At 37.0% G+C, this 26,621-nt stretch overlaps 2 protein-coding genes across 10 annotated transcripts in view; both read right to left on the bottom strand.

The window, feature by feature from the left end:
• The window catches only part of CCDC141 (coiled-coil domain containing 141), a 96,454-nt gene extending 89,545 nt beyond the window's left edge, over nt 1-6,909 (bottom strand). For 3 of the 6 annotated variants that reach the window (XM_074873082.1, XM_074873080.1, XM_074873081.1), the window contains exons 1-3: nt 6,832-6,909; nt 4,949-5,181; nt 3,174-3,296 (exon numbers count right to left, since the gene is read on the bottom strand). In XM_074873082.1, the coding sequence (XP_074729183.1) occupies nt 3,174-3,296; nt 4,949-5,050 (225 nt within the window). In that variant the 5' untranslated portion in view covers nt 5,051-5,181; nt 6,832-6,909. The remainder of the gene's footprint in view (nt 1-3,173; nt 3,297-4,948; nt 5,182-6,831) is intronic. The other 3 variants (XM_074873077.1, XM_074873078.1, XM_074873079.1) reach the window with 2 other exon arrangements.
• Nucleotides 6,910-22,279: 15,370 nt separating this feature from the next.
• The window catches only part of SESTD1 (SEC14 and spectrin domain containing 1), a 60,392-nt gene continuing 56,050 nt past the window's right edge, over nt 22,280-26,621 (bottom strand). For all 4 annotated transcript variants that reach the window (XM_074873075.1, XM_074873072.1, XM_074873074.1 and 1 more), the window contains 2 exons: nt 25,379-25,500; nt 22,280-23,037 (listed from right to left, as the gene is read on the bottom strand). In XM_074873075.1, the coding sequence (XP_074729176.1) occupies nt 22,908-23,037; nt 25,379-25,500 (252 nt within the window). In that variant the 3' untranslated portion in view covers nt 22,280-22,907. The remainder of the gene's footprint in view (nt 23,038-25,378; nt 25,501-26,621) is intronic.

Below are 26,621 nucleotides of genomic sequence, written 5' to 3'. Positions count from 1 at the left end.
AGAATTCAACAAAAACAAATAGAATAATTGCCTCTATAAAGGACATCACTACGATACATATAAATGAAATTTGAAGAACACTGAAAGGAGTTTTAACTAGATGTTGTAAACATCATGTAGATGTTTTTTGTTTGGTCTCAGTTTTCCTGATCAGCGTTTATTCTTTCATGTTAACAATAACATGTCTGTTTCATAATCCATAAACATTTGAAATAGGGACCGTTTCAAAAGTTGTATTCTCCTTTTTATTGAAATAGTAAGGTGTTCCAAATTCCCAAATTCAGTGGAACAAATTTAAATCAGTAATGAGTATGACAGAGTACATTCTATCAAAGGAAACTATTTTGGATATGTTTTCTCCTAATGCCCTAAATAACGCACCATTTTTTATCAGAATAACTCTGAACATTAAAAGCAGTAAAGAAATGTTCTAAAAATTACTGCTTTCTCATTTAACAGGTCTGTTTCTATTACTCATTATAGTACCATCTGCCCTGTTGATTTTCATACTGGTTGTTTAGGTTTTCTTAACATTTAGCAATGTTAACATTTCATCCTCCCTTCTTCCTAATGAAGCACAGTAGAAAAAAACCCAACTTTTTTCCTCTTGCTATAATGTAACTTTCTAATGTTGTTACTTTGAAAAGATATAGACTGAAAAAACAAATGAAGCTACTTTTCAAATTCATACAAGTTTAATCATTGAAGCAATTCAGATTATCAATATAAATATAAAGTGTAATGAATACACTATTTTGAATTAAAGGATCTTTTTTGATAGGATATTCATAAATTATTTTATAGAAGCCTTAATTTTCATAAATGTGCTGTTCTAACAAGATATTTCTGATTTGCTGTATGTCGTATTAGCATTACTACAGTTGCATATAAGTGTTTTAAAAAGATATGTAAACCTGAGACAAAATATCACAATGTTGCCACATAACTAGAACAAATTTTACTGGAGCACAAAACCTTATCTTCATCTTTACCTTTTTTTTAGACTATTTATAATGCATTCCAAATGCCAAGATCTAATTAAGAGCAAAAGTAAGTATGTTACAAGCTGCCATAGAATACCATTGATAGAGTCGGTTGGAACAAGATAGTCAATGAAAATAATGACTTGTAGCCGATATGGAAGAATTAAAAACTGTGCTGGATAAGACCACAGCTGGGAGAATATTCATATATTTGCATAATTATTATTAAAATTTCCAAAATTATGTTGCTCACTAAGGGTAAAAGATCAAATAGAATTGCATATGCTGGACACCATCAAAACAAGGACCATCTAGCAACTCCAATTTTGTGTTGTCTTTTCAATCCCTCTCCTGCCCACATTTCTAAATTCTTTTTTATCCTCTCATAAGTAACTAAATCTTTATGTCAATAAATGTTGAAGACTGAAACATCACTACCTCTTTATCCATCTTCACATAACTAATGCATAATTCATTAACAAATGCTAAGGGAAAATATTTCTATAATCAGTACTTCAAAGACTGAGAATCATTCTTGTAAAAACTTTTGATGAGTGGATTTAGTAACTTAAAACAATACTTTCGGACAAGTGTTAACAGCTTACTGTAAGACAGGGTCACATCTGAAAAATGCACAGTACGAATGATAATGACATTGCAGTCCTGTATTACCGCAGCACTTAAATTACTGAGGAAAAAATAGTCATTTTGAACTTAATCCTTTTATAGAATGTTCATTAATCAATGCTGAATTTTTCAAGGACTGTAGATATAAAACATGAAGTGAGTATTTGTTCCTGATATATTTGGATGGCAAGACCTACAAGGTGTCTCTCAGAACATTTGTATTATTTTCTTCCCCTTAGCAAACAACATTTAGTATAAATATGTAACACTAAAATTTGACTTGAGGGTAACGTTATCTAAACATTTGTTTTTCTTTTAAAGGTTGGAATTATTATATTTTCTTTTTTCTCTCTTTAAAATTTATTTTTGACAATTGGGAAACAAAACCCAGCTTCTTCCAGTTGTCAGTGTGTAAGAACTCAGCTAATTTTGAATTGTTCAAACAGGATACAGCAGCTTGTTCCAAGAATGCCTGACTGTAGCACTGATGGCAATAAAGATGAGGCACTTGCATAAGTAAAGGTAGCAGAACCACCTTCTCTGTTTTGGAGGTTTTGTTTTGGAGATACATACTTTCATTTTTTTGTTGTAATGCTATTCTTCGTACTACACAAAATCCATACTATGCACCATATTAGATTATATTCTCTATATATTGTATTAAATTACCTCACATATGTTTGAGATTTATGACTGGAGAAGCACATAGTCAGTGGTATTAAATCAAATGCACTTGATCCTATCCAGATCATGTTTGCTCTTTCAGATCTGAGTTTTATGCAATCTCAAAAAAATAAATGGAATCTATTAAGATAAGTTGCTGTGCACAACTTCAAGATTTTAGAGGAATTCGTCTACAGATATAAAGTCAATCTGCCCTATCAAAACATGCAAACAAAATTTCTTCTTAGGTGCCTTTAGACTCTTCTCAGTGTCAAACATCCACATTTAAAATAATTCAACCTTTTCATGCAAGCATGTCACCCTGTATCCAAATGTCACTGTTGTTATAATCTGTTCTCAAGAGTGCTAAAATGTGAATTTAGGTCTGTTACTTAGCGAAAATCTTCCTAGCTCAAGACAAGCAATATTTAATGTTACTATATCATTCTTACCATAATTTACATCAATTAATATTCAATAAAAATGTGCCTGGAATATCTACTTCACACTTACAAAGAGCTTGTCTGTGTTTACAGCTCTTATAAACTAATCAAACTTTTCATAACATTGGAGAATTAAAAAAAAATTATATTCCATTATATTTAGCAGTTATTGAGGGCTATAGGAATTTTTTACTTGACTTGACAGTAATGTATAAAGTGAAAAAATAGTGCATCTTTACTGTTGTTGTCAGAAAATAGTAATTTACAGTAAGCATTTTTTCCAGTGCACAGGCCTAACTTTGATCTGTTGCACTGACAAAGGCTGAACATATTTTTTCCTGTGTGGAGTTTAACCTAACAACCACATTGCAACAGGAGGCCCAGGCAGCTATGTCAGCTGTTGTCAGCTGAACTATAAAGACTGGATGTATTTTTGTGTGGTCTTATCACATCTTACCTTAAGTTTAGCTAGGAGGAATTCATGATCTTGCAGTAGTTTTTTTGTCTCATCTTGATTGCTGCCAATTTCTAATAAATTTGGTGTTGATTCAGCTAGCTGAAGCTTCACCCATTTTCCACACTGTAAGTAAACAATTACAGCCGTCAGAAAACACAAGCCTGCCTTCGTTTATTTACTCACACAGACTCCCAGGTCACACATACTTTCCATAGTCATAGGAGCACAGGGAACCATAAACATACTCAATTGCAGAATGAAGATACAGAGGATAAAATATAAACTTCACTTCATTTGAAACAGGTATCAAAATCCCAGCAACTAGTGTTACCCAATAGCTACTGTGATTTTGGTTTTGCCTGTGAAGAATAAGATTATCACAATGAGCCAGAAAGGTTTCTCTAACTCATCTCCCCTTTCAGCTGAAGATTGCAAAGATAGTTAAGGAAATTAGGTGGGGGTGAGGGTGGGCGGAAGGTACAAATATATTACAGCAAATGCAGAAACCATAACCCCAAATATTATTTCTACCACACACATCCAACATACCTGTATACAGAATATATATAGAGAGAGATTGCACAACTAGGAGCAGGGACACTTAATAGCCTTTGGAATAGAAACCCAAACAGCAATCTCCTATTGTGTCCTGAAGGATACACAAAGAAAGGAAGCTTGACAGCAACCCAATGCATAGCTAAGTCTTTCCTCACTGTGTTGCAGAACTGCTACAGTCTGAGGAGTATAACTCAGAGAGGATGGTGTTAAGGAATGAAGCAGTGTTGTCACTGAAGGCTAGCATGGTTCCCACAGCACACAGGAAAAATAAATGTCTTCACCCTAAACTTAAGTCTCCTTGCAACAAAATTACTCCCTTGCGGCAGCAGACACTGTCTCCCAGGAAGGTGAGAACTGATAGGAGAACCTTCCCACCCGCACAACTGAGGTAACCCCATCCAGAATAATCACCCTAATTCCATGACAGCCCCACTCATTATCACCTTATGCTGCATTACAAACTCTAGTGGCTGAGGCTTGCGTGTTTTCCAAGTTGTCTGGAGAATGAAGAATCAAACTACCAATAAATTCCAGCTGGGATTCAGTACCTAAGCATCCACCTTTACTCCCCATGCCACATTTTGTGCAAGCTGTAGGTGTAGATTTCAGCTCACAGAACAGGCCTTTAGGTGCTCTAAACATAACTGTATACACTCAAGAACTTCTACTAAAAAATATGGGAATATCAAGTCTCAGCTTTCAAAAATAACCAGTCATTATCAGGTTTAGGCCTTGGTTTTTTTTCCCCCAGCAAATACTTGAAAAGAAGACACACAGTCTGCGTTTATGGAGTTGGTAGACTACTTATTATGTAAAAATATTGCTGAGTATAGTTTCAAAATAACTCTTGAGGAGTCTTAGCTAGAATTAAAGGTAACATGCTTATTAGCACATTTTCATGGTGCACTGCATTTATCTCTTTTTAAACAGAATAGGAGGAATTCCTTGCTTCTAAGAGCCTACATATTTTCCCCAAAATATTTATTCTATCTAAAAAAAAAAAAAAAAACAAACAACAAACCACAAACAAATTGTGAACAGAAATAAGTGTTAACTTCCATGGAAGCTCTATTAGATGTTACTTGATTAAATGACCTTGCCTTATAATTTCATACTAACTGTTCATTTGCACAGAACATTTAAAAGGAGTAGTAATCAATGTGTAGCCAAAAGCCAAGAACAGACATGCTCTTAGGTAAGGTAAGTTGCTGCCTTACCTTAAGTACAGCTATAACAATACTGGCATCCCCAGCCTGAACAGCAACTGAACTGACTGTTGTTGTAGAAAGCTTCTGCTCCGAACTGGCTTCATTTGACATGGTGTTTCAAAATGGGACTTCATACATTAAAGCAGGCTTGAAATGCTCTTTCAAGGTCCACTGTTCATTTCACAAAGCAACAGAGTTGCTTGGATTCATTCAGTGAAACAGCTCAGCTAACACTGATTAGTCTGCCAAAAGGAAAGAACAGGAGGTTAAAAATAGACAACTCCATTGAGTTTATCATTCTTGAGAGAGATTTGACACACCCCTAGTTTGGTAGCATTAAGCTGCCTGTTCTTTTTTGTCACCATCCAAAGTGCGAAGGGCTTCTTCCATGAACACCACCTGACACTGGCTAACCAGAGGAAAAAAGATTCTCAAACTTAAAAAGCTAGAAAAAAATTTACTATTGAGTCTATACAGACAAACCCAGTGTTTTGAGGTTTCAAAACACACAACCATACAATCTACATTTTCACATTCTACAAATAAAATGTTTTCTTGTTTACTAGTTACTGAATATATTTGCTTAACATAATTCTTCTGCTGAGTCAAAGTATTTAAACAAGATGAACATGTGTATATAAATCAGATGCTGAATCAAAACTGACAGAGGATTTTTAATCCAAAAATATTTAAAAGATAACAACCAGAGAGGAAACCAAGTACTTTGTGTGAGTTCTTAAAGAGTATTTTATTCCTGCCTAAGATTAAGATAACTTACCTGCTTTTCAATTTAATCACAAGTTGTTTCTATTGTGTTCATTTTGTTCTAAATGAGCATAAGGAAGACCTCTAAAGATTGTTTAAACTCCACTTAAGTTTTTTATTCAGTGCATGGAAATTAATAAACATGTTTAAATCACAGTATTGGTTTGGCATGTTAATTCTATTGCCAGAAACCCAGATCATGCCACAAGTAGCCTACAGTACGAGACAGCAGCTGCTAGGTTTCCTTCCACAGAACAGCTGAGAAAGTGACACTGGTGTTTGGATTTGCAGGTCACTCTGGAAACACAATTCCAGCCAAGAGACTACACATATAACTCTCCTCTAAGCACCTGCTTGCTTGATTTGTTTAAAAATATGTAAAATTTAGATAAATTCTTATAAAAAACTAGATTTGCTAATTGCAAACTAGAACAGACACACCTGCAATGAAACCAAGATCTGGAAGCAAATTCTAAAATATTTTGGACTGGGAGAAATTTAGGGCAGTTACAGGGAATTTGAACTCATGTGTCAAGGTCTGGGATTTTTTTGTCTGTTTTTTTTGACTGCTGGAAAAACTGATTGGAAAAAAAAACAGCCTGACCTCTTGTTAGTCTTCTAAAAGGAGTTACAAACCAATTTTGGTACTATGTCAAAGTGTGTCCTTGAGTTTTTGTTCTCTCAGAAGCACATTTTAAATGTACTTTTTCATGGCACAAGTTGGGCCAATCCATCATCTCACAAGGGTAGCCAGACACAAGAGCTGTTTTTCACTCAGATTAAATGAGGAATCATTTTTCATAGAGCTGACAGCTGGAAATCATGGAAAAACACCACACTCAAGAAGTTGACCATAAGCAAGTTTGGCAGCAGCTGAGTCAAGTGATTGAAAATATCTGGTAATAAATGATATTGTATTTATTTGACTTATGCTAAACATATAAGATAGAGACAGGTAAACATCAGAGTACCAGGCAGAGAAAAGGTAGCAAGGGATCAGAAAAGATCTTATAGCACAATCCTAGAAGAAAAAGATCAGGATTTTGGCATTGCATGATGATCCATTTCAGCTGTGTCTGGGAAAACAAAATTTAACAAGCATGCCTTTCTCCATCTTGTTTACTTACCTATCTGTCATCTGTTCCTCTGTCTGAAACAAACAAAAATCCTGCTAGAAGCCAGAAACAGGCAGGCTCTCTGTGTCAGTAGAGAGAAGTATTTTTCCTTTGCTACTGCTGTGTGAAAGACGAGAATGAGAATGACAAGAGGAAACTAGCATTCACCAGCTGTCCGTGAGAAGCAACAAAACTGAACACATGAACAAAGGAAACAGTCTCAGGAAAACAGAAAAAAAAGATCAAGTGTCTCTAGTGTAAATAACGTCAGGTATTATTTGTAACAACTGTATGTAAAAAGGATTTGAGAGGTAAATGTGATAAAACTCACTTCATTTTCAACATGGATTGTGTCTTTATCAGCGTCTTTTTTTCACGTGTGACAAAGGAAACACACTAATCACAGTTTTGACAGTTTTGCATAGGAAAAGGGCTATCTTTCTTGGAGGTAAGTTGCTTTTTGTTCAGCACTTTGGAGCTGCCAGTGCACTATGAAAATGCCTCTGGGAGAGACAGAGTTCATTCCCTGCAGCCTCAAAGTTGTGAGGTCTTTCACTTTGACTGGTTTGCAAATGTAACAGGTCTCCTTTTTTTTCCTTGTCTCACGCCTGGGAGAACAGGCATACACAGCAAGGGGGGAAGGAGAACAAGGGAAGGAAGCATCCCTCAAACTGATGGGTTTCATGTGGCTTGGAAAAAGGTACATAAGCACTGCTTCCCTCTGACAGCCCCACCTGAATGAGGGACAGGGATGTCAGACCTCTCCAAGTCTGTGGTTGCTGATTTTTGCTGACTCCTATCATCTTACCTTTTGAGCAGGCACCATTTTCAGGTATTGTCAGGAATGACAGCATGAGGGCATGAAAGCAAGCAGTCTGCAAGTCTCCCCAGGTTCATAAAGAGGGGACTGTGCAGCCATGGAGGTCACATACAAGAGTGAGGGTTGAGTAGGAAGTAGCTATTTCTGCTGAAAGGGGCTCCTCTTTACCCTACACTGGTTGAGTGAGTTTCGAGGATGACAAACTGGTTGAGCTCCTACCTAATCAAGTTTTGTCATTCCTAAAAACCAAAACCAAATACGATAAAAAACATCCTGGCAGCAGTAGCAGTCAAGAAAGGAAGGCAGAAAACAGAGATGCCTCCCCCCAGAGGTCAAAAAGTACATGAATGGCATGTGAGAAACAGTAACTTTTAATACCATCTCTTTCTTAACACTTATTTAGAAAGAAGTGTTTCTTGCAGAGAACTGCACTACAAAGGCTGCCAGAAAACAGAAGGAAACTGAAACACTTGAGGAAAAACAAGTCGGGGCCAGGCACAAACTAACCTCCCAGCACCCAGATGCAGAGAAAGGAGTAGCACAATCTACACCACTGCCTGCAGCAGGGATATGAGATTCTGACACAGGCCACAGCAGAGGGAGATCTGTCCTCCCACGACCCCTGGACCACCCAGGGGTAAAGGGATGCCCAGCCTGGCTTCACTCCCATCATGACAGTGAGGAGTTTCTGCTGCCAAAGTTACTGGGGCAGGGCAGGTGCACCGAGAGGGGAGGAAACTCTCCTCACTCCCAAAAGCAAGGTTATTACCTGCAGGAGGGAGGGAAAGGGCCAGCCAGGGTAAATGAGATTCACTTCAGGTAGGTAACAGCTGAAGCATCGGCAGAAGCCATTTCCTTGTCAGCTTAGAGCCCATGAACTTAAGAAAAGTCAGCCCTAAAATATCCTGGGACCCTGGTGGCCCTAAGAATGGGGTTGTGCTGTCTTTGCCACCACAGAGAGAGAAGGCAAAGTCTCAGTAAAGGGCTAGGAAACAGCTGTGAAAGAGTACCCAAGGGATAAAAGACAGCCCGCTGCCCCCCAGCTAAAAATGGTAAGAAAAAAAACATGGTCCATGTTGCCTGGATTATTGTCTGATAGTTCCCAGATTCATTTTATTTAAAAACATACAAGTATAATGAAGCATTATAGCTTGTATCTTCCCATTCTTCCTGTGCATCACCCTAACAAAAACCCTTCCACTCTTGATTCTTCATCACCAGTCCTGAAGACACTTTATACCACCCTAAGAAAACAGGATGAAGAGAAAAATCTACCCAAAAAGCATTGTCCCACAAAGCAGAGAAAAGACCAAAAGCAAAGGTATCCTGGTTCATCCCTGTCACACTTAACACATCTCTGTGAAAAAAAACCAAAAAAACCCCAAAAAAAAACCACAGCACTACTAACTAAAACCAACAGTGTATTAGAGATCAAGAAACCAGCACACAATGTTTAACATTGATAATTCAGTGCACTAATAACAGCAAAATCAGTATTTGTTTTCTTTTAAGGACAACATTTTAAAAAACCCATACAGTAAACAGACCTGGAAAGAAATGACAGCTGATACATTTCAGTCCACTGGCCATGAATTTTTCATGTCCCACTCTCTTGTCCCAAAGCATTATCTTCCCTGTATCCCTCTTTTTGGATCCTAGAGGATTTCTGCAAAGCATACATGCTATTTGTACATAGCACTTGTCAAAACAGTACCTAAATCCATACTGTTTATTAAATGATAGAAGAGATCCACCAAATTTAACCATTGCTTACAAACACGTTATATCGCTTCAGCCTCCATTTTATTTTAAGAAAGCTCATATAGCCTTTAAATTTAGAACTCCAGATTCTAAATGTTATATAAACAAAGACCATTCTTTCTAGCATTTGTTATTTAAAAAAATTCTCTTCCGTTTCTTTACTTGGATTATATACAGGGCAAAGAGGAATGCTGACACATAGGGACTGCTTACATTTTTCTTCACTAGGCATCATGGTACTTCAATTTCTGAAAAGCATACGATCACCCTGATTGTTTTCAAATATACAGAAATAATAAACCAAGCTTGGTGGTAACCTGCTCATCTGATCTGCTTTCTTCTTATCTTAGTGTGTGACTCAAGATGGGCAGCAAAGAAAACTGAGGTGTTGGGATCTCAAGAACTCCTGAAGCAAACCAAATTTGTTGTTCTGAGAATGTGTTAAAACATTAGTGCTTTCAGAAGGAATCTTCTTCCCTTCTTAAACATAACACTGCAAAAAATTTATTTCTTTAGATTCTTACTCACAGATAAGCTTCAGGAGGTTTCATATGCCAATAAACTGGAGGAAGAAGGCAAAAAGCACCTTAGGGAAAGGAAGAGAAAGAGAGGGAGAGAAGAGCACAGGTCCCCATGATAATTCTGAAGCCATTGGCAGCTCTGACTGATTAACAGATGTACCTCTAAGCCAGCTCATCTGAACAGATGTCTCCAAATCCAAACACATTAATTACTTGGTGTCATTTTTCTTTGCAAGTTTAATTTTATTTTGCTGTCACAGCCAATAAAAAACATAAGTTGGATTTATACCCTTTCTTAAAGTGACAGCTACAGGAAAGACTGAAAGAAAAAAGTGACTTGATGACTATTCAAGTGTAAATATAGTGGCAAAATATAAACAATGAAAATTTTAACTGTTGAATGGGGTGAAAAGCTTAAACAACACAGAAAAAAATACACAAGCATGAAGTGCAGAGTGATCACATCTCATTCTCTCTCACATCCCAGGTGAGAAGACCAGCGTGTCCTCTTAAGTTTACTGGAGAAACTCAGAATCAGCTGGAGAGTGGACTTACCCCACAGCACCCCTGGGGAAGCTCAACATTTCTGTCTCATTAGGCGTTGTCCAAAACAAATGCTGCACAGCCTATGGAGTTGTACTCTGATGAATGCAAAAGTGAAGCAGTTTTAACAGCTCACAAGTGCCACGTACACTAATCAGCCCAATTGCAAGCTTGTCAACAGAGAAAATGGTGACCCAGTGTATTCAACTCTGTCAAGAGAATGAAGAGACCTTAGATAGTTCATCAGTCCATTGTTAAGGCTCCAGCAGCAGCAGCAGAAAGAGAACAGTTTATTACACAAGATTAGTATGTTCCCTCACCCATGCATGCAAGAAAAGTCAGCAGGACTTTTGTTACTAAATTCCTTGGGAGCATTTGAAATTCCTTCCTGATGTGGTGTCTTAGCACAGTGGAGTATGCACTCTACACCAAATATAGATGTGAGACAGACTATGCTTTCTCCTTGTAAAGAAAGAAGATTAAGATTAAGATTTCAGCCTACATCTGAGTCTCAAGGCAGCTGCAAACTGTCTCACTAATAAGGTAACTACATGAGAGTTTTGCCCCAAGTCACTAATTTCTGTGTTTAATGTACATTTGAAATTTAGCTGTATTAAAAGACTGTTTCCCTTTATTTTTCAATATTTATACATCAATACAGATGTCTGATTAAACTTGTGAAATAAAAACATCGGTTAAAAATCACACAGGCTGTTCAAAGAGACAATGACATCAGTGTAACGGGGTTCTTAGGACCATTGTTTTAAGAGTGAAACATCTCTGTTCAATCTCTTCAGAATAATCAGCCAGCAATAATGCAAAAAGATCAGTATGAGTCATTAATTTAACAGGAGACTAACTGAATAGATATAATCATACTAACGACACCCAAAACATTAAAGCCATATTGCTGCTATTGTTTAGAAGAGTTGATCTAAATGGACACAAATTTCAGAAAGCTAAATTTAGAATCAGTACAGAAGCACGTTACACAGCCACACTTCTAATAGCACGTTACTTGAAACATCTGATATTGGGTAGGGTTTATCCAGAAAAGAAAAATTCTGGAGGGGAGTTGAATTTTAAGCATAGAAGAACCATAAGGCTTTAAAACCCTTTTTAAAGAAGTCATTTATCAGTGGAGTAGTAAATAGCAGTCATTTGTTTTGTTTTTAAAAGATAACGCTATCTTGTATGACTTGCTACTTGAAGGTTCACACTGCTGAGCATTCCTCTGTACGTTCTGGTCATATATTTCCCTCTTCCAGATCATGGTACCTCAAACAGCAGGCATGTACTAGGTCCTGCCTCTCCCTTTCACATAAGCGCTGAATTGTGTGACATACTTAGAAGAGGTTAAAAAGCAGGAAGTACTGAAATCATCCCCCCGATGATTTGTATGCAACTGGGTTGTTAAACAGATGTGTGCTCACTGCTGATGCCCAATGTAACAGGGGTGTGACTACAGGATATGAAGATAGTCCCTTACTGTTTGCAGTGTGAGTGACCCTTCACACTCTACAAAGGATGGCATGTAACACTTCAGCATTCAAGTCACACATAAATTTAGGAAACAGCTAGAATTAAAAAAACAAACCTCTTTTCTCCCCCTCAATACTCTTTCAACACTAGCTGAAAAGCAGTTAAGATGAATTTACATGCTTCAGAACCATTGTTTGCCATCCATAGCTAAAACTGCTGCTGCTGTACGGTCACCAGGAATAGGTGATTTGTTCCTTCTTCTGGGCCTGGGTGCTCAAACTTCATGTGACCTGAATGCTGCTGTCTGCAGCAGCAGGTGGTTCAGTGCAATAGGAGAGGTTCAGTGGCCAGAAACTTGGTACCCAGAATCTTTATATCACTGTTCTTCATACTTCTTCCAAGTGACACCATGATGACCGAGCAGTCTGCATGTCAATGTGTACTACTACAAGATGCCATATGCTGTACCCAGTGCTGCAATATCACCAGAAGCCTCCCTTCCCCCATAGATATATACAGAAAATCAGTAACTTGACCTGACTGTAGGAGGGAAAAACAAGAAGTGGTCTGTCAGCATGTTCTTGTTGGATTTGACTGCAGATTCCAGAGACAAGGTCCCTGGATCAGCTCTGGAGAGTGCATGCTCCTTTGAAGTCTCCCTCATTGTCATCCCAGGATCTGAAAGATCACCTTGGCAGCACGTTCCCATCTGACAGTCTCTTCAGGCTCTATATATAGGGTACATGTCTGCAATGCTGTGCCCAAGGTGCAAGTAGCAGACTCTCAGGGGAACCACTGAATTGTTCTGCTGTCTGTTCCAAGCAGCTTCTGGTTCTTCCACCACACAGACTAATGATCAGACATCTCAGGACCGCAGGTTTCTCCTCTTGAAATTCAGCAGAAGGCAGAAGATGTAGCTCTCACCATGGCAAAATATTGAAGAATGAATTAGGGACTGACAATCAACAGTAAGTGCAAAGACACACATGGCAGTTGGCCCTTTGTAGCAAGAGAACCATGTCAGGGTATTGAAAGAACTCTGCATTGTTCAAGATCTTGCTACTGATGTCTGTGTTAGGTATAAGCTGAAAGAGCTTGTGGGAAGGTGGCAGGCACATTGGTCGACAACCTAATGTCACATTAAGTGTTAGATCAATTTAAATCACATTTGAATCTGAGCTTCCAGATTAGTTTTATTCTAAAGACTAAACTACATAATAAAACAGTGCTCCGAGAGCTTAACTAATATGTGGTGAATGAACACAGGCAGGAGGTCACTTCACATCACTGCAGTAATGCTGCAAAACAAACCACTAAATTGACCATCTGTGACCTTGCTGGTGGTGTTAGACCTGCAAAGTATATGGTCTATCTACAACCCTTTTACAGATATACATTTACCACAGGCCATCAGCATCAGCGCTGATCATGCAAATAAACCAGTTGCTCAAATGTATCTTTTCCCATCTGTCACAGTGTCCAGTAACACGTCCAGGATCCTTTTGCCAGGACAAAGGTCTTTTCCTGAGAATCATGGAACAATTTAGTTTTGACCACTTTTTCCAATTTCTCAAACTAGCTTTTTCTGAATGATCAGTTCTCTAGCGAACTCTGCAGGCAGCTGCTTTGATTAAGGATCCCCATTGCTTAATTACCTTAAATTTCACACTTGAAAAGAGGTTTGCCCAGGACAATAATCACCATTTTTGTCTGAAAAAGGATACAAATTGAAGTTTAATGGTATGGTGGATACAAGATTTTCTGGTATAATCTCCTGTGATCTTCCTCACAGTATGGAGACAAAAGGCAGGCAAGCACTATACTTGAAATTTGCAGTCAGGTGGCATTGGGGGAGGGGGGACAAAGGAAATGCCCGATCAAGTACAACTATAAACTTCTTGCATTTTTAAAGTTGCATGGACGTTCTTATTTTGTTTTTAACCTTAATACAGTTTCAATATTAGAATATTTGAGGCAGAGTCTTGCAGGATACGTTCTCAGACAGCACGTTAATTTGCCTGCATGTTATGGCCTGAGAAAAGGACTGTGTCCGCACTGGCAACATTGCTGGAGTGCTGAGGTAAAATTCACATAATGCAAAGTAACATTCAAATTAAGGTTTTAACTGGACACATTAAAAATACACTGACATTTTTAGAGAAGGTTTACAGAAGATAGTGTAGCATCACTGGCTGTGCCATAGGAACAGACTGGAGCAAAACCTATCTAATCTGCAAATGACCATAAATCAGGGTGTTACTCTTGAGGCATCTTGTAAGGCCCTGATGTAAAAGGGATATATATCAAGTAAATTTAAAATAATAATAATGCTAATGTATTTTCAAATCCTTAATGTTTCCTATTTGTCTATTTTTGCACTGGTTCTTTAACATTATGTAATATGTTTTACAGCACTTCTGATTTAAAAAAAATCTTAAATAATTCTTGTAAGTTGCAAGATGGAATATTAGATTTAGACTTTTCCGGTTATATAACGACTGTGGCCTTCCTATTTCTTTAGCCAAATCAAGAGACAGTTTAAAAATAAACTATTTCACTACTTCCCCATTTTTTAACCCGCAGACCTTGAATCCAACATAAGCAGTTCCAGGAGAGTCCTCTGCCATCCTTTCATTACACAGAAGTCTTTTCAGAAGGCAGAGATAGATGATTATTTTAAGTCATCCCTTGTCAATGCAGCAGGATCTGCAGTAACTGTTTTAGAACCTTGCTTTCAGTGTTCCAGGCATAAAAATAGCATGCAAGAGTATTTCATGGGCTGCATAGCTGCATAGCTTTTTTCCCTACTTGATCTGATATTTAATATTTAGTATATATTTTGTAATTAAAACCCTTTCTCCAAGTTACTCTTTCTCACTGTGTTAACATTTCTTCTGTTTGCAGGGTATTTGATTAACTGCCTTCAAAGGATGAGCTTGATCTTCCTAAACCTCCTTACAGCCCATCTATTGACATCACATGATTTTTATAAGAGTTTAATTTACAGTGAAAACATTTAAAATTCACCAAATGGTTTTATTACACTTCCTTGGTTTTCCTTCCTTTCTTTTTGCTGACTACCACTCTTCAGGTCTCACTACCATATATAGGAAAAACCCCCATCACCCCAGTGTTCTCAAATCATTCTCATCTTAGCTGTGCTTTTTATATCCTCTGGGTGTGTGTGTGAGATTTTCATGACTATAACATCTCACCCACTCCCGAATATTAATGAGGCTTCCTTCCTAGCAACCCTGTGAAGCAGGGAATGCAGCTGTCATCCCCTCCCAACACACACACACACTGGCAGTAGCAACCATTTCAACCTGAAAGTAAATTCTTCTTTGGGAACAAGGAAGGAACTCTTTAAAATGCCATTTGGATCACTTGCAAAGTCTTTGATAAAATTGTTAGAGGAGAAGACAGTTTAGTGGTAGACATGTGGATGTATCTCTGATAAGGTCCAGAAGACAAAGCAATACTTCGAGAAGAGGTAACAGCTAACAGTGAATAGCAAAAAGCACTCCAATAGTTCACACTTCTGTCACCTGCAGGAGCAAATGCCCTGGCTTCTTCATAAATGACTGGTTCTGCAGAGGTAATGCACCATGAAATGATGCCTGCAAATGGCAGCTACCTAACGAATTGGCCATATACGATGGGTGGAAATAAAAACCTTACAAGGCTCATTGAGCACGTGGCTTGCTGCAGCCTTTTGATGCTGTTTCAAGCAAAGCATTAATAAAAACCCTGGCTGGATCTGACCACATTACTGTGTTTCTTTGGATACATTTGTCTTTGAGAGGAGGAAGACCACGTTCTGAAAGGCAGTGAGTGATATAAAGCAGACAGTGGGGCATCACATTCACATCATCACCACAGATGTGTGTGAAGTAGCAGTCAAATGTGTTGAATACATTGTACAATCTTCACCCTGCTGAGACTAGCTTGCAGTTATCTGTCATCCAACAGAGGCATGCAGAGCTGCATACAAGGGTTCAGAAAGAGAACAGTCTGCACTTAGCACCGGTTTAGAATATGGCTTGCTCCCAAGTCTCTAAAAGTCAGACTCACATCACACAATCATAATAAATATCAAGTAACCATGCTGTATACTTGCCTGTGGAAATGGTTAAGACACCATGAAAGCTACTCTCTTTCCTAGTAGTCTAAAAACCTTAAGAGGAGAATGAAATGTTAAAAGACATTTATCACTTGGCCAAGACTTTAAAAAAAAAAACAATCCTGGCATACTACTTGAGAGAAATGCCCTACTGGAGCTCGCCAGACCACTGGAACTCTGCAACCTCTGATCCTGTGAGGCATGGGTATCATGAGCAATCCAGGCATGCCTGGAAAGTCAGCAATGACAGTGGGAATGTGCTGTTACTTACCCAGCATCTGCAACTCCTGCTGAGAAAAAGAACATGGGAAGCAGAAACTCCAAAATTTAGATGACAATCCATACACTGCAAACCAAGCATAACACAGTGAACCATGTCTGAAAATTACACCATTGAAATTAAACTATTGACTGCTCCTGCCAAAATGGAGAACAGTAACAAATAAAAATCGAGGGTTTTGAGAGGTATTTGTTCATATTCTGATACAAAATCTTAAGTAACAGGTCTTCCATCAGCTCCTCCAAAAGGCAGATCTTACAGTTAAGATAAACTTCACTCTCCATTTTATTTACGTAATTTATAGATTATTAGAATTGATGTTTGGTGTTTGATCTAGGAAAGGGCTCAATAAAGTTTTATAAGGCCAAACCTATAAGCATACTGTGTGGGAAGCATTTATATCCATTCAAATTGAGCCAGTGATTCTCAGGACTTCATGGAAGTCACAGGGCTCTTCTACATTGAGCTGTCACAGCCTTATTCTACGTGCAATACATATCTACACAGAACTGCCCAAGCATCTTACTGCACATGTTCTAGGACCCGCAGCTACCATGAGATCTACTTTTCATTATTTTCTAATCTACTTAATGTACATGTTGCCTTCTGACAGTGACAGTATTGTAGCAGAGTGGACCAAACAAGATTGGGATATGTAATGTCAGGATCCTCAGAGAAGCCAAGTATATTTATAGAGTCATAAGTAGAAACCATGTTTTAGCTGGCCTGTACAAAGCAGTCATACATGTCATTTTGGTCACGTGCTGTCAATGGCATGGTTTGCTATAGAAGTTTGACAGATAATCTGTGGCTAAATCAGCCTTCCCAAAGAAAGACTATTACATACTGAGTATTAGAAACTAGGGATAGTTACATTGGGTCTACTCATCCATTTTAAGCATAGATGTTTGAGCTTAATAAATCAATAGGATATTTTACATACCATATAGTATTCCTCCCCTTTACACAGAAATTCAAAGCGTATTAGAGGTTTCCCAACAGCAGCTTACATCAGCGGTGTCTGACAGTAATCAATGGCTAGCTGCTTGTGGGACAGCTAAAAGGCTTGCTAATATATAAAATACATATGTAAAATTGTAGAACTAGATAAAAACATGTTTAATTTTAAATTACTTTAAGCTTTTAAGCACACTTACTTCTAAGCACATTGTATGTGCTAGTTACCTGTGCTCAAAAAGGTAGTTTTTTCCTGTAGCATGGGGTAGTCACAACACATTTAATACTTCAGTGCTGTCACTAAACTGCCAACAAAACAGCATTTTTCTTTAAAAACCTGTGGTTTATCTGCAACAATAATCATATGTTGCCATTTCTGTTCATTACTAAAGGAAATTATCTGCACAGCTCTTGCTAACAACCGTTTCCACTTAACCTTCTCTTAATAAACTTAAGACCAATTAGTTTCCTTTGCTTTTCTTTGTGCTTCAGAAGTTTGAAATGCTTACAAACTGTAAATAAATATTATTAGTATCTGGAAAATTAGCTGAACTTTTCCAACTGAAGTTAAATAATATTAGGATTTTCACTTTGATTTTTAATGTTTTACAACCTATTTCTTTAGGATGTTTGAAATTTCAAGAAAGTATATTTTTTTCTCCTCTCCATTCAAAAGAGGAGTTTATATCCTGATTCAGCCCTCCTCTTGTCTCTGTATTATATTCCCATAATCTTTGCTGTAAGAGACCTATGTAAACTAAAGTCAACTCTGACAGGAAAAGAGAAAGCTTTTCACTATTTTGAGCTTAAGTGTATCATTAATGCTTTACATATATTAAATATGTCTATACTTTCTTGTATTAACATAACTAAAGTTATACAGTCACATAAGCATCTATTTTTCATTAATATCTTTGATAGTTGATTAATACTTTGTCTTCCAACTTGACAGAATCAGAGGAGTTCTCATAAGTTTCTCTAATGATTCACCTTCAGGTTCCAAATTAACCTTGAAGTCACAGAAAAATTGTTCTAAACTACCAAGTGTTTAGGAGATCTGTACAAAGGGACTCATTAGAAATGGGAAACCAAACTCGTTTTTGTGTGGTTATTTAGTCTTGTATTTCCACACAGTAAATCACAACAGAACTACCTCCATTGAGCACTAGATGAAAAATGTCTTGAAGAACTCCTTGACTCCATATCCTTGCAAAAGGCATGCAATTAGTCAATTTTCAACAGAATTTTCAATTAAGATGCAGTCCTGGCAGGCATCAGTATCATAACAATGGGACTATGTAAGTGAAGGAAACAAAAGTGGTATGATTGTGGGAATCGATTTTACAATAGCCCAGTATAGTTTTCTAATACCTGATTTTGATTGCCCAGAAATAACCCTGCAATAGCCTGCACTATTAGGAAATTGTGGAAATGATGCATTACAGAAAAGACTCAGTCTACCAAGATTCAAAATGACTGTGCAAGTTGGAACCAGAAGTAATATAACTGCTTGACTATTTGCCTTTGTATCTTATTTTCAGGGTGTATCACTTTTCCACAAACCTGAAAAAAAACAACAGGTATGTCTCCAAAGGGATCACGAATTAATTACCTAGTTGGAATGATGTTATGTAAATTCCAGATACTCAGTTTTTGGCCTTGTAGTTCACATACAGGCACTTTTGCAGCTATTACGTATGTATGGGTTGATATCCCGTATGCTTCGACCAACTTTCTCATTATTTTCTTTAAACTAGAAGTCTAACATAACTAAGCATTTTTACAGTGCTGACTCCCTTTTTACTGTTGCAGGAGTCTAGAAATGAGGAATAGACTTCAGAAGCTAAGAATCACCAAATCTTTGCTTTCATCCCTGTTTCTTAGTGTTTTGTCTCCGGAGCTCATGTAATGTGCTATTACAGAATTTAAACTGTAGCTCCAAAAGCTTCCTTTCTTCCTCCTTCCTAATATTCTCTTTATACAGATTAAAATTATCCTGTAGAAAGAATTCAGAAAACGAGAGGTTGACATAGCATCATTACATGCCATTACTGTTGCTGAAAGCCCATGACAACCTCTCCTTGTGATCCTACTGACACTTTTTTTTTTTTTTCAACTGGGATGGAAAAATCTTCCCCCTATCTTTTTGTCAGCTGGCACTGATATGCTTAGGCTAGCATGATGGTATAAGAGGTGCTATACAATCCCACTGCACACACAACTCTTCGGCATTCACTGCTGAACCCTCACAGTGACTATTTGAATGCTAAATCAGTCACACAAGCTATACAAGTCTCCATAGTACAAACCCGATTTTTCCAAGAAAAAATTAACCCCATTAGTCCTACTAATCACCATACAAAGTTAAGTAGTAAATAGAATCAAACATTTTTATGGAAACTAATATAAATACCCACACATCTTTCACAATTAAAAGAACTGACAGGTATAAGCATTTTTTATGACTGACAGTCTATCCAACTGATGCCCTACTAAAAATGGATGACACCTGTTGAGCTGATCACCTTTCCAATACTACTCACTGGTCACTGTCACAAAAAACACACTCAGGATTACATTACCAGAAAGAGTAACAAAATATTTACCGTATTCTGAAACACTTCAAATACCTCCAAACTGGTCTAACAGGAACTTAGAAATTCTTGTTACTGATTTCATTACCATGGAACAGGTTTGACTCCATCATTTCCAAGTCATTAGTTGTAATATACTTACAATTATAATAAATACAATCCTTACAACCAATCCTTCCCTATTCTACTGGTATCTACCCATCGTACACGTAGCACTGTATCCCTCACTGCAGGTGATTTATGTTAAAAAAACTCCCAAACATATTTGCACCTTTTGGAACTCCATTGTTTGAATCTTTTTTGCTGCCAAAAAGGGCAGAGCAGGAGCCACAGGTAAAGCCACCACTCTACCTGCACAGACAGGTAACAATACATTACTCGAGCACAGTTTTGCCTTTTAGCATGTCTCACTGATATATATCTGACTTTGTATGCTATTAAGGGTTGTACATTTCTAAAAGTTCAGTAGCAAGTACAACCATAGGTGGTAGATCAACTAAGAGAAGACCAGCACAAAAATCTCTCTCAATTAGTTACATCCAACAGTATTCTTAACAGATGGTGTTTATTCCATTCTTTCAGTAAGATAGGAAGTCTCAAGAGTTCATCGGAACAATTCAGAAATATTTGGCAGGCTCATGTAACATGACCTAGAAAACTACTTGCCATCATTCCTGATACATAGAAAATGGGCAAATCACAAAGTGCTGGTAAATAGCACCTTACCAGTCACTCAATTTCCCTAAAGGCAAGGAATTCCAGAGGAAGGGGAAGGGAGTAAAGAGGAAAAGCTGGCATAGCCCACCGGGTTGTATCACTTGTTAGAAACAGTAGGGTGAAAGTCAGAATCCACTGGCCTCTAGGAATGCCGGACAAAAGATAAGAGCCTCAAGATTGGACTTTATACACTGAGCCAAAATTAACGTCGGGGTTATTAAGGTGAACAGTCATCAGTTCCAAGTTGTGCACACAGCTGTCACATGAATGAGTTAGGAGCTTCTGACACTGCTCTGGTTTTACATACATTGAGCCCCTAAACAGAATAAAAATAGAATAAAAAATGAAATAAAGACCTGCAAATAATCTTAGTGTAACGTGTTTACAGTAAACTAATATTTTAATGGGATTTTATACTGCAGACCATTATTTACGATAAGTAGATTCAATTTACAAACAAATGCTGCAGAACTTGAGACAGTGCTTATTAATGACTATAATCTCAATTTACTTTTGTGTTTGTAGCAAATATATACAATAATATTTTTGTATTAAATATATGTAGATTTTTCATGTTTGGGTTCTTTATAAATAAATTTCATCCAAATATTAACCATAATGACAGCAGCTTTCTCAAACAGAATCGAACAACTAAATTACATTTTAAATATTATACTGAAAAAGTCTCTTTATAAATAAGGTCTGTGAAACTTCATTTGGTTTTAAACTAGTATTTATGTAATACTGTACCATTGCATCAAAAAAATAATTGGATTTCCTATGCCAAAATACCCTCAGAGAAAAAATATCTTTATCATGAAGTTACAGATAAGCCATTAATTTTGAATTATTATTTTTTATAGCAAAATTGCTTTATTTGACACATCACTTTCCTCTGCAGAAAATGTGGAAAAATTGAAACAAATAAGTAAATATAATATTTGAATGACAGATCCATCAAGAAAACCTGAGAAGTAATAACAATGCCTGCAGGGAGAGCATTAGCTTTACTGTGAGCAAAATACAGTGCGATAACAACATAAAGTACTTAGACCTACAGTTGTTTGTTTCACACACAGCATACTAAAATGGTCAGATACCACACCATCTTCCAGTAAATATAATATTGAATTTATCCAGATTAAATCCCAAAGAGTAAAAAGTTAACCAAATTATGCACACAGCTGATTGTTTCAATCCAATTCCCTTAAAACCATGAGATTAGTAATAAAATGAAATTTAAGTTGTTTATGAACTTCATGTTAATCATTTTTCATTAGATGAAAATCAACCTCAAAGGTACTACACACCAGGGATATTCACATATTCCAGATTCTCCAAAGGGAAACAAGACTTAGAAGTAAAGCACAAGAGATATGTACCAGTCTTACATGGGAAAAAAATTATCATTAATGTAACACTGACTTATGCACATACTATCTTACTTTTGTGTAAGTACTGCTATAAGTAAGAAAAAAAAAACGGACTCTTGCACCTATTAAAAATAGTTCAAGAGCAGTTCCCCTTACAGCTACAGTGTGCTAGAGTATTTAATAAGAGAAATTATACAGACTTAAATATATTGGGGGAGTGATGATTTTCACTACTATTTATCACAAAAATATAAAATAAATGACATCTGGGAATACAGACCAGAACAAATTTATATCAGATTTTAAAAAGATGATTTTTATTAAGCACAAACAGCTTTTAATACATTATCAATACAAATAGGAAAACATCTGTTTAATGAATTTGATATATCAAAGATTTGATGGGCAAGTTGCATACTGGCACAATAGAAGTGATCTTTTTTAAAAAAAAAAAGTATTTCAAATTAAAATTATAGGGTCACCACTGTCTACACTGCAGGAACTTTACCTACAGTCTAAATTTACTACATCACTTGGGCAGAGGGGGAAGCAAAAAACTACAATTTCATAATATGGAACTCCTAACACTTTCATTAGCACCATTCAAAGCTTGCATCAGCTGTTTAACTAAGCAGCAGCTGACAGGTCAGATAAAGCTTTACAGCAAATTTCAGTGCAAAGTTTACAGTTCCTTTTCGCAAGATACTTGGAATCTATGGTTTCATAGCATGTTAAATAATTATGGCTTGATAGATGTACAGTGTTAAAATGCTGAAAACATTTACTTTGAAAAAAGATGAGACTTGTAACAGCTGTGAAATGCATTTTAATATATTATGCCAAATTCTGTAATATGCAAACAACATGCTGGATTACAAACTGAAGTCCTATTATGAATTCACAGACAAGGGTCAGTATTAGCTCTCTGGGGTAGTGGCTTCTGGTTGTCTCAGCTGCTGCTTTTTCAGGCTAACTAGCTTCATCTTCTCTCTAATGTGTTCTGCTGCAGAAGCCATATCACTTGGGCTCCCAAAGTACTGCTCAGACCTAAAAAAAGAAAAACCAACCCACAGGGAGTTATCAGTGAAAAGTAAAACAGTACATGAATATACACATGAAAGGCACTAGAAAACACAAAGCAGGTAAGAAAAATAGGCACTTTTTCCTCTTGAAATTTAAAAGCCACCTTTAAAAGGCTCCGGAGACTCAGTGATGAGACTTGAGAGCAGATCTTAATGAAATTACAAATAAAAGTGATCCTTTTATACCCAAAAGATTCTCTCAACAGCAGGGCACTGTTCTGTTAAGTGCAACAAAATACTTCCTAACTATTTTTTACATCCCTTCTCTGGCTACCCTCCAAGTCAGTCTGGCAGTTTTGAGTACTATGACAATCAAGGAAATCTGTCTATACATGAATTCTGAGGCTATACAATTGCTGCATTATTGAAGGACTTCACATGTATGTGAAGTCAGCCACATGCTGTCAAATTTTGCCAGCTCTCTCTCAAACCAAAAAGAGCACATGGCTATGTAAGTTGATTTCTCCCAAATACAGCAAAATAACAGCTGAAATGTTAGGAAAACCACTAACCAAGCTGTCAGCAAAAGGAGGATTTGAACAGAATACATGTTTCAGAAGAACAGGTACCCAATCTAATTACAAAACACCGAGGTGGAATAATGGAAATGGTGGTAGGACAAAGGACTTCGGACAGAGTAGCAGGACAGGCATAAGCAGACAGAGAAGTTATTTCACACAAGAGTAGACTAGTTTGACTAGGGAATACCAGAGACAACAGACTGCACAACTGAGCACGGGATCACAGCATGGGCAGAGGTTTTTCCTGATGAAGATTAGAAGCCATGAGCAGGCCAGGGAACAGTGACTTGCACTTCCAAGAAGATACTGACAAAAGTCTGACGTGGTGAAGAGGCTGATGAACATGCCTCCAAGCATTTTATGACATTTCTTAAACTATTTCTACTAATGAATGAACCCTTTGAAAATTGTTTGTTAAATGCTTCAAAAAGAGAATGCCTACAGATGATGAGCAGGGGATCCTGGGATTTAGGACAGCTAAAATCCCACTTTTGAGAAGGGGACATGCATAACTGCTGAATTGCCAGAGGAGTCAGAAATAACGTTGAGGATTCAGTCAGCCAGCCTAAAATACAGTTGTATATATACCTATAGCTATAAGAGCATTGTGTTAGTACTTGAAACTCAAAGTGTGATAAGTGTGGTCTTTCAAGGGGAGCTTTCCTGAGTTCTAATGTTAGTTTTTACTTTAATAGTCTATCTGCCAATTACACCCATTTTAAGAATAAACAACAGTTGCTACTTTTACCAGGTCACCAAAATCTGCTCTACAGAGGTTATACCAAAACACTTTCAACAAGCATAACACACTTCTTGGGGTTTTTTTTCCCCTCACAGCTATAAAAACCTCCATTATTTTCAAATACACTCCTGAACGGGCAGTAAAACTCACTACTAGTTCAGGCCTGGGTCCGTCTTCATGGGTAGCACTCCTTACTGAAGGAAACTATACTGCATAAGGAATGTGGTATTTTGGAAATAAGATGACAGGAAATTAATTTTCATGACCAGCCTCCTGTAACTGCATTTTTCAGATCGTCTTCAGGTAACCCATAATGCAGTTGCCTGATACCATCTCGTAAGGTTTCAGCCTCTAATTCAAAATACTGATTTCAGATCTCATTCATTATGGTACAGGACCTTACAAACTCAGAGACTAGTTCTAAGGCTTGGTTATACTCAGGTAGAATAAATTAACTACAAGCTCAGCATCACAATGGACAAGTATATTTTACTGAACAGAGAACTGAGTTTTATTATGTCTGAGATTCCAAAATCAATTGGCTTTTGTAGCTCAAGACAGCCACCAGTTTTAAATTAGTATGAATAGCTCACAAGGGAAGTACTGTTTTACCTAGTGAATAAATCATATGTAAATTTATCTTCAATGTACTGGCTTCAAGACTTCAGACAGATAGAATTGCAAATAAATTAATCAAAATACCGTAATTCTAATCTGGTATCTTTTTTCAGGAAGAAGAGATTGGGACTGGTCATTCTTCTGTTACTTCTACATACTTTGCTGGTGTAAAGACTGCATAAATCTAATAATTATTGTGTGGGGAAAAAGTCACTACTTTGAAAAAATGGGCATGTTGTCTTTGGAAAGTTTGAAATTGAACCTGCCTGCTTTCTGTGAAAAGATGGGAAAGAATTTTTAATAAGTATTAGTGTGCTGCCTTTTTAATTTCAGCAATAAGCATTCAGGATTCTTCTGCATATGAGACTATTATAAAACTTTACCAAAAGCATACTCAGAAGGCATTAGTAAAACATTTTGCATACCCATCGGGATAAACTACAGGCACTGTTAGCCTGTCCAACAGCGATTTCCCAACTGCTTCAATTTCATCAAATTGCTCCATTTCATTAAAAGCTTCAGGCTGCTCTGGACATTCTTGCAAAATCTATTTAAAAAAAAGGAAATGCAGAATCAAGTACACAAGGGATCACATGTAGTTTTTTAAGTGCCATTAACTGGCAGAGTGAATGCTCTTCCAGCATCTTCGCTGCCATGTTTATATGAGATCAATTGAAATATTAATATAATTCAAGAAAGAAAAATATCAATTAAGCTACATTGAGAAGATAGTTCAGGGCTACCGCTGTTCTGTACTAGAACATTTTACATTATTTTTTCTTTTTTTCCTCTCTTAGAAGTAGTCTTGCTAGACAATATTCCAGCAACAAATATAGAATGCATAAAAATAGTAACCTGCATCATTAAACATACAAGACAGTCATATAAAATGAAAGAAACATGGATAACAAAGGCCCCTTACAAACAGTTTCAAAACTGAAATCTGCATCTGGCACAGAATAGGTGGGATTAAAAAAATCTGAACACAAGTGTTTTCAGATGGGATTGGAACCCAATACTAGTACTTAGTATTCACTTCTCCCTCTGCCACTTCTTGCTTTTTTCCAAAGCAGCAGTTATTAACAGCATATTTTCCTCACAGACTCATTACTATGTCACAATAGTGATATAAGAATTGTATTTTTGAACAAGAGCTTTATTTTTTTCAGCCATCCACTTTTTTTAAACTTATGATTGCCTAAAAACATAGCAATTAACTACTGCAATAATGAAAGAATGATCATAATATGGACTGAGACAATCAACTCTTAAGAGCTTATGAACCACTGAATTCTAACTAGGTATCAGGTAACTTTTTTCAGCCATCTGTGGCAGCATAGATGATATGTATCTGCTTTTGTGAACCTCCATCAACTCCCAATGTCTATAAATTCAAAGTATCTTCCATTAATACAAACAAGAAATTAATAAAAGCAAGGAGCATATGGATCAACTTAGCATCCATGCTCTCCTCTTACCACATGCAAGGTTGGCTTTTTTACAGTTATATGCAATTTTATTGTCAATATTAGAGATACATACTCTAAATTGCTTTTCTAAAATGTATCACTTCACACAAAGACTGGTTCCTGGACGAAAACACCCTGCCTCTCATGATCTACATTAATAGACATTGTCTCGAATTCAGACATTTGAAAACTCTCAACA

The sequence above is a fragment of the Strix uralensis genome, chromosome 6 (assembly GCF_047716275.1).
Source record: "Strix uralensis isolate ZFMK-TIS-50842 chromosome 6, bStrUra1, whole genome shotgun sequence".
Taxonomy (NCBI): Eukaryota; Metazoa; Chordata; class Aves; order Strigiformes; family Strigidae; genus Strix; species Strix uralensis.
This window is presented reverse-complemented; position numbering and strand designations above follow the sequence as displayed.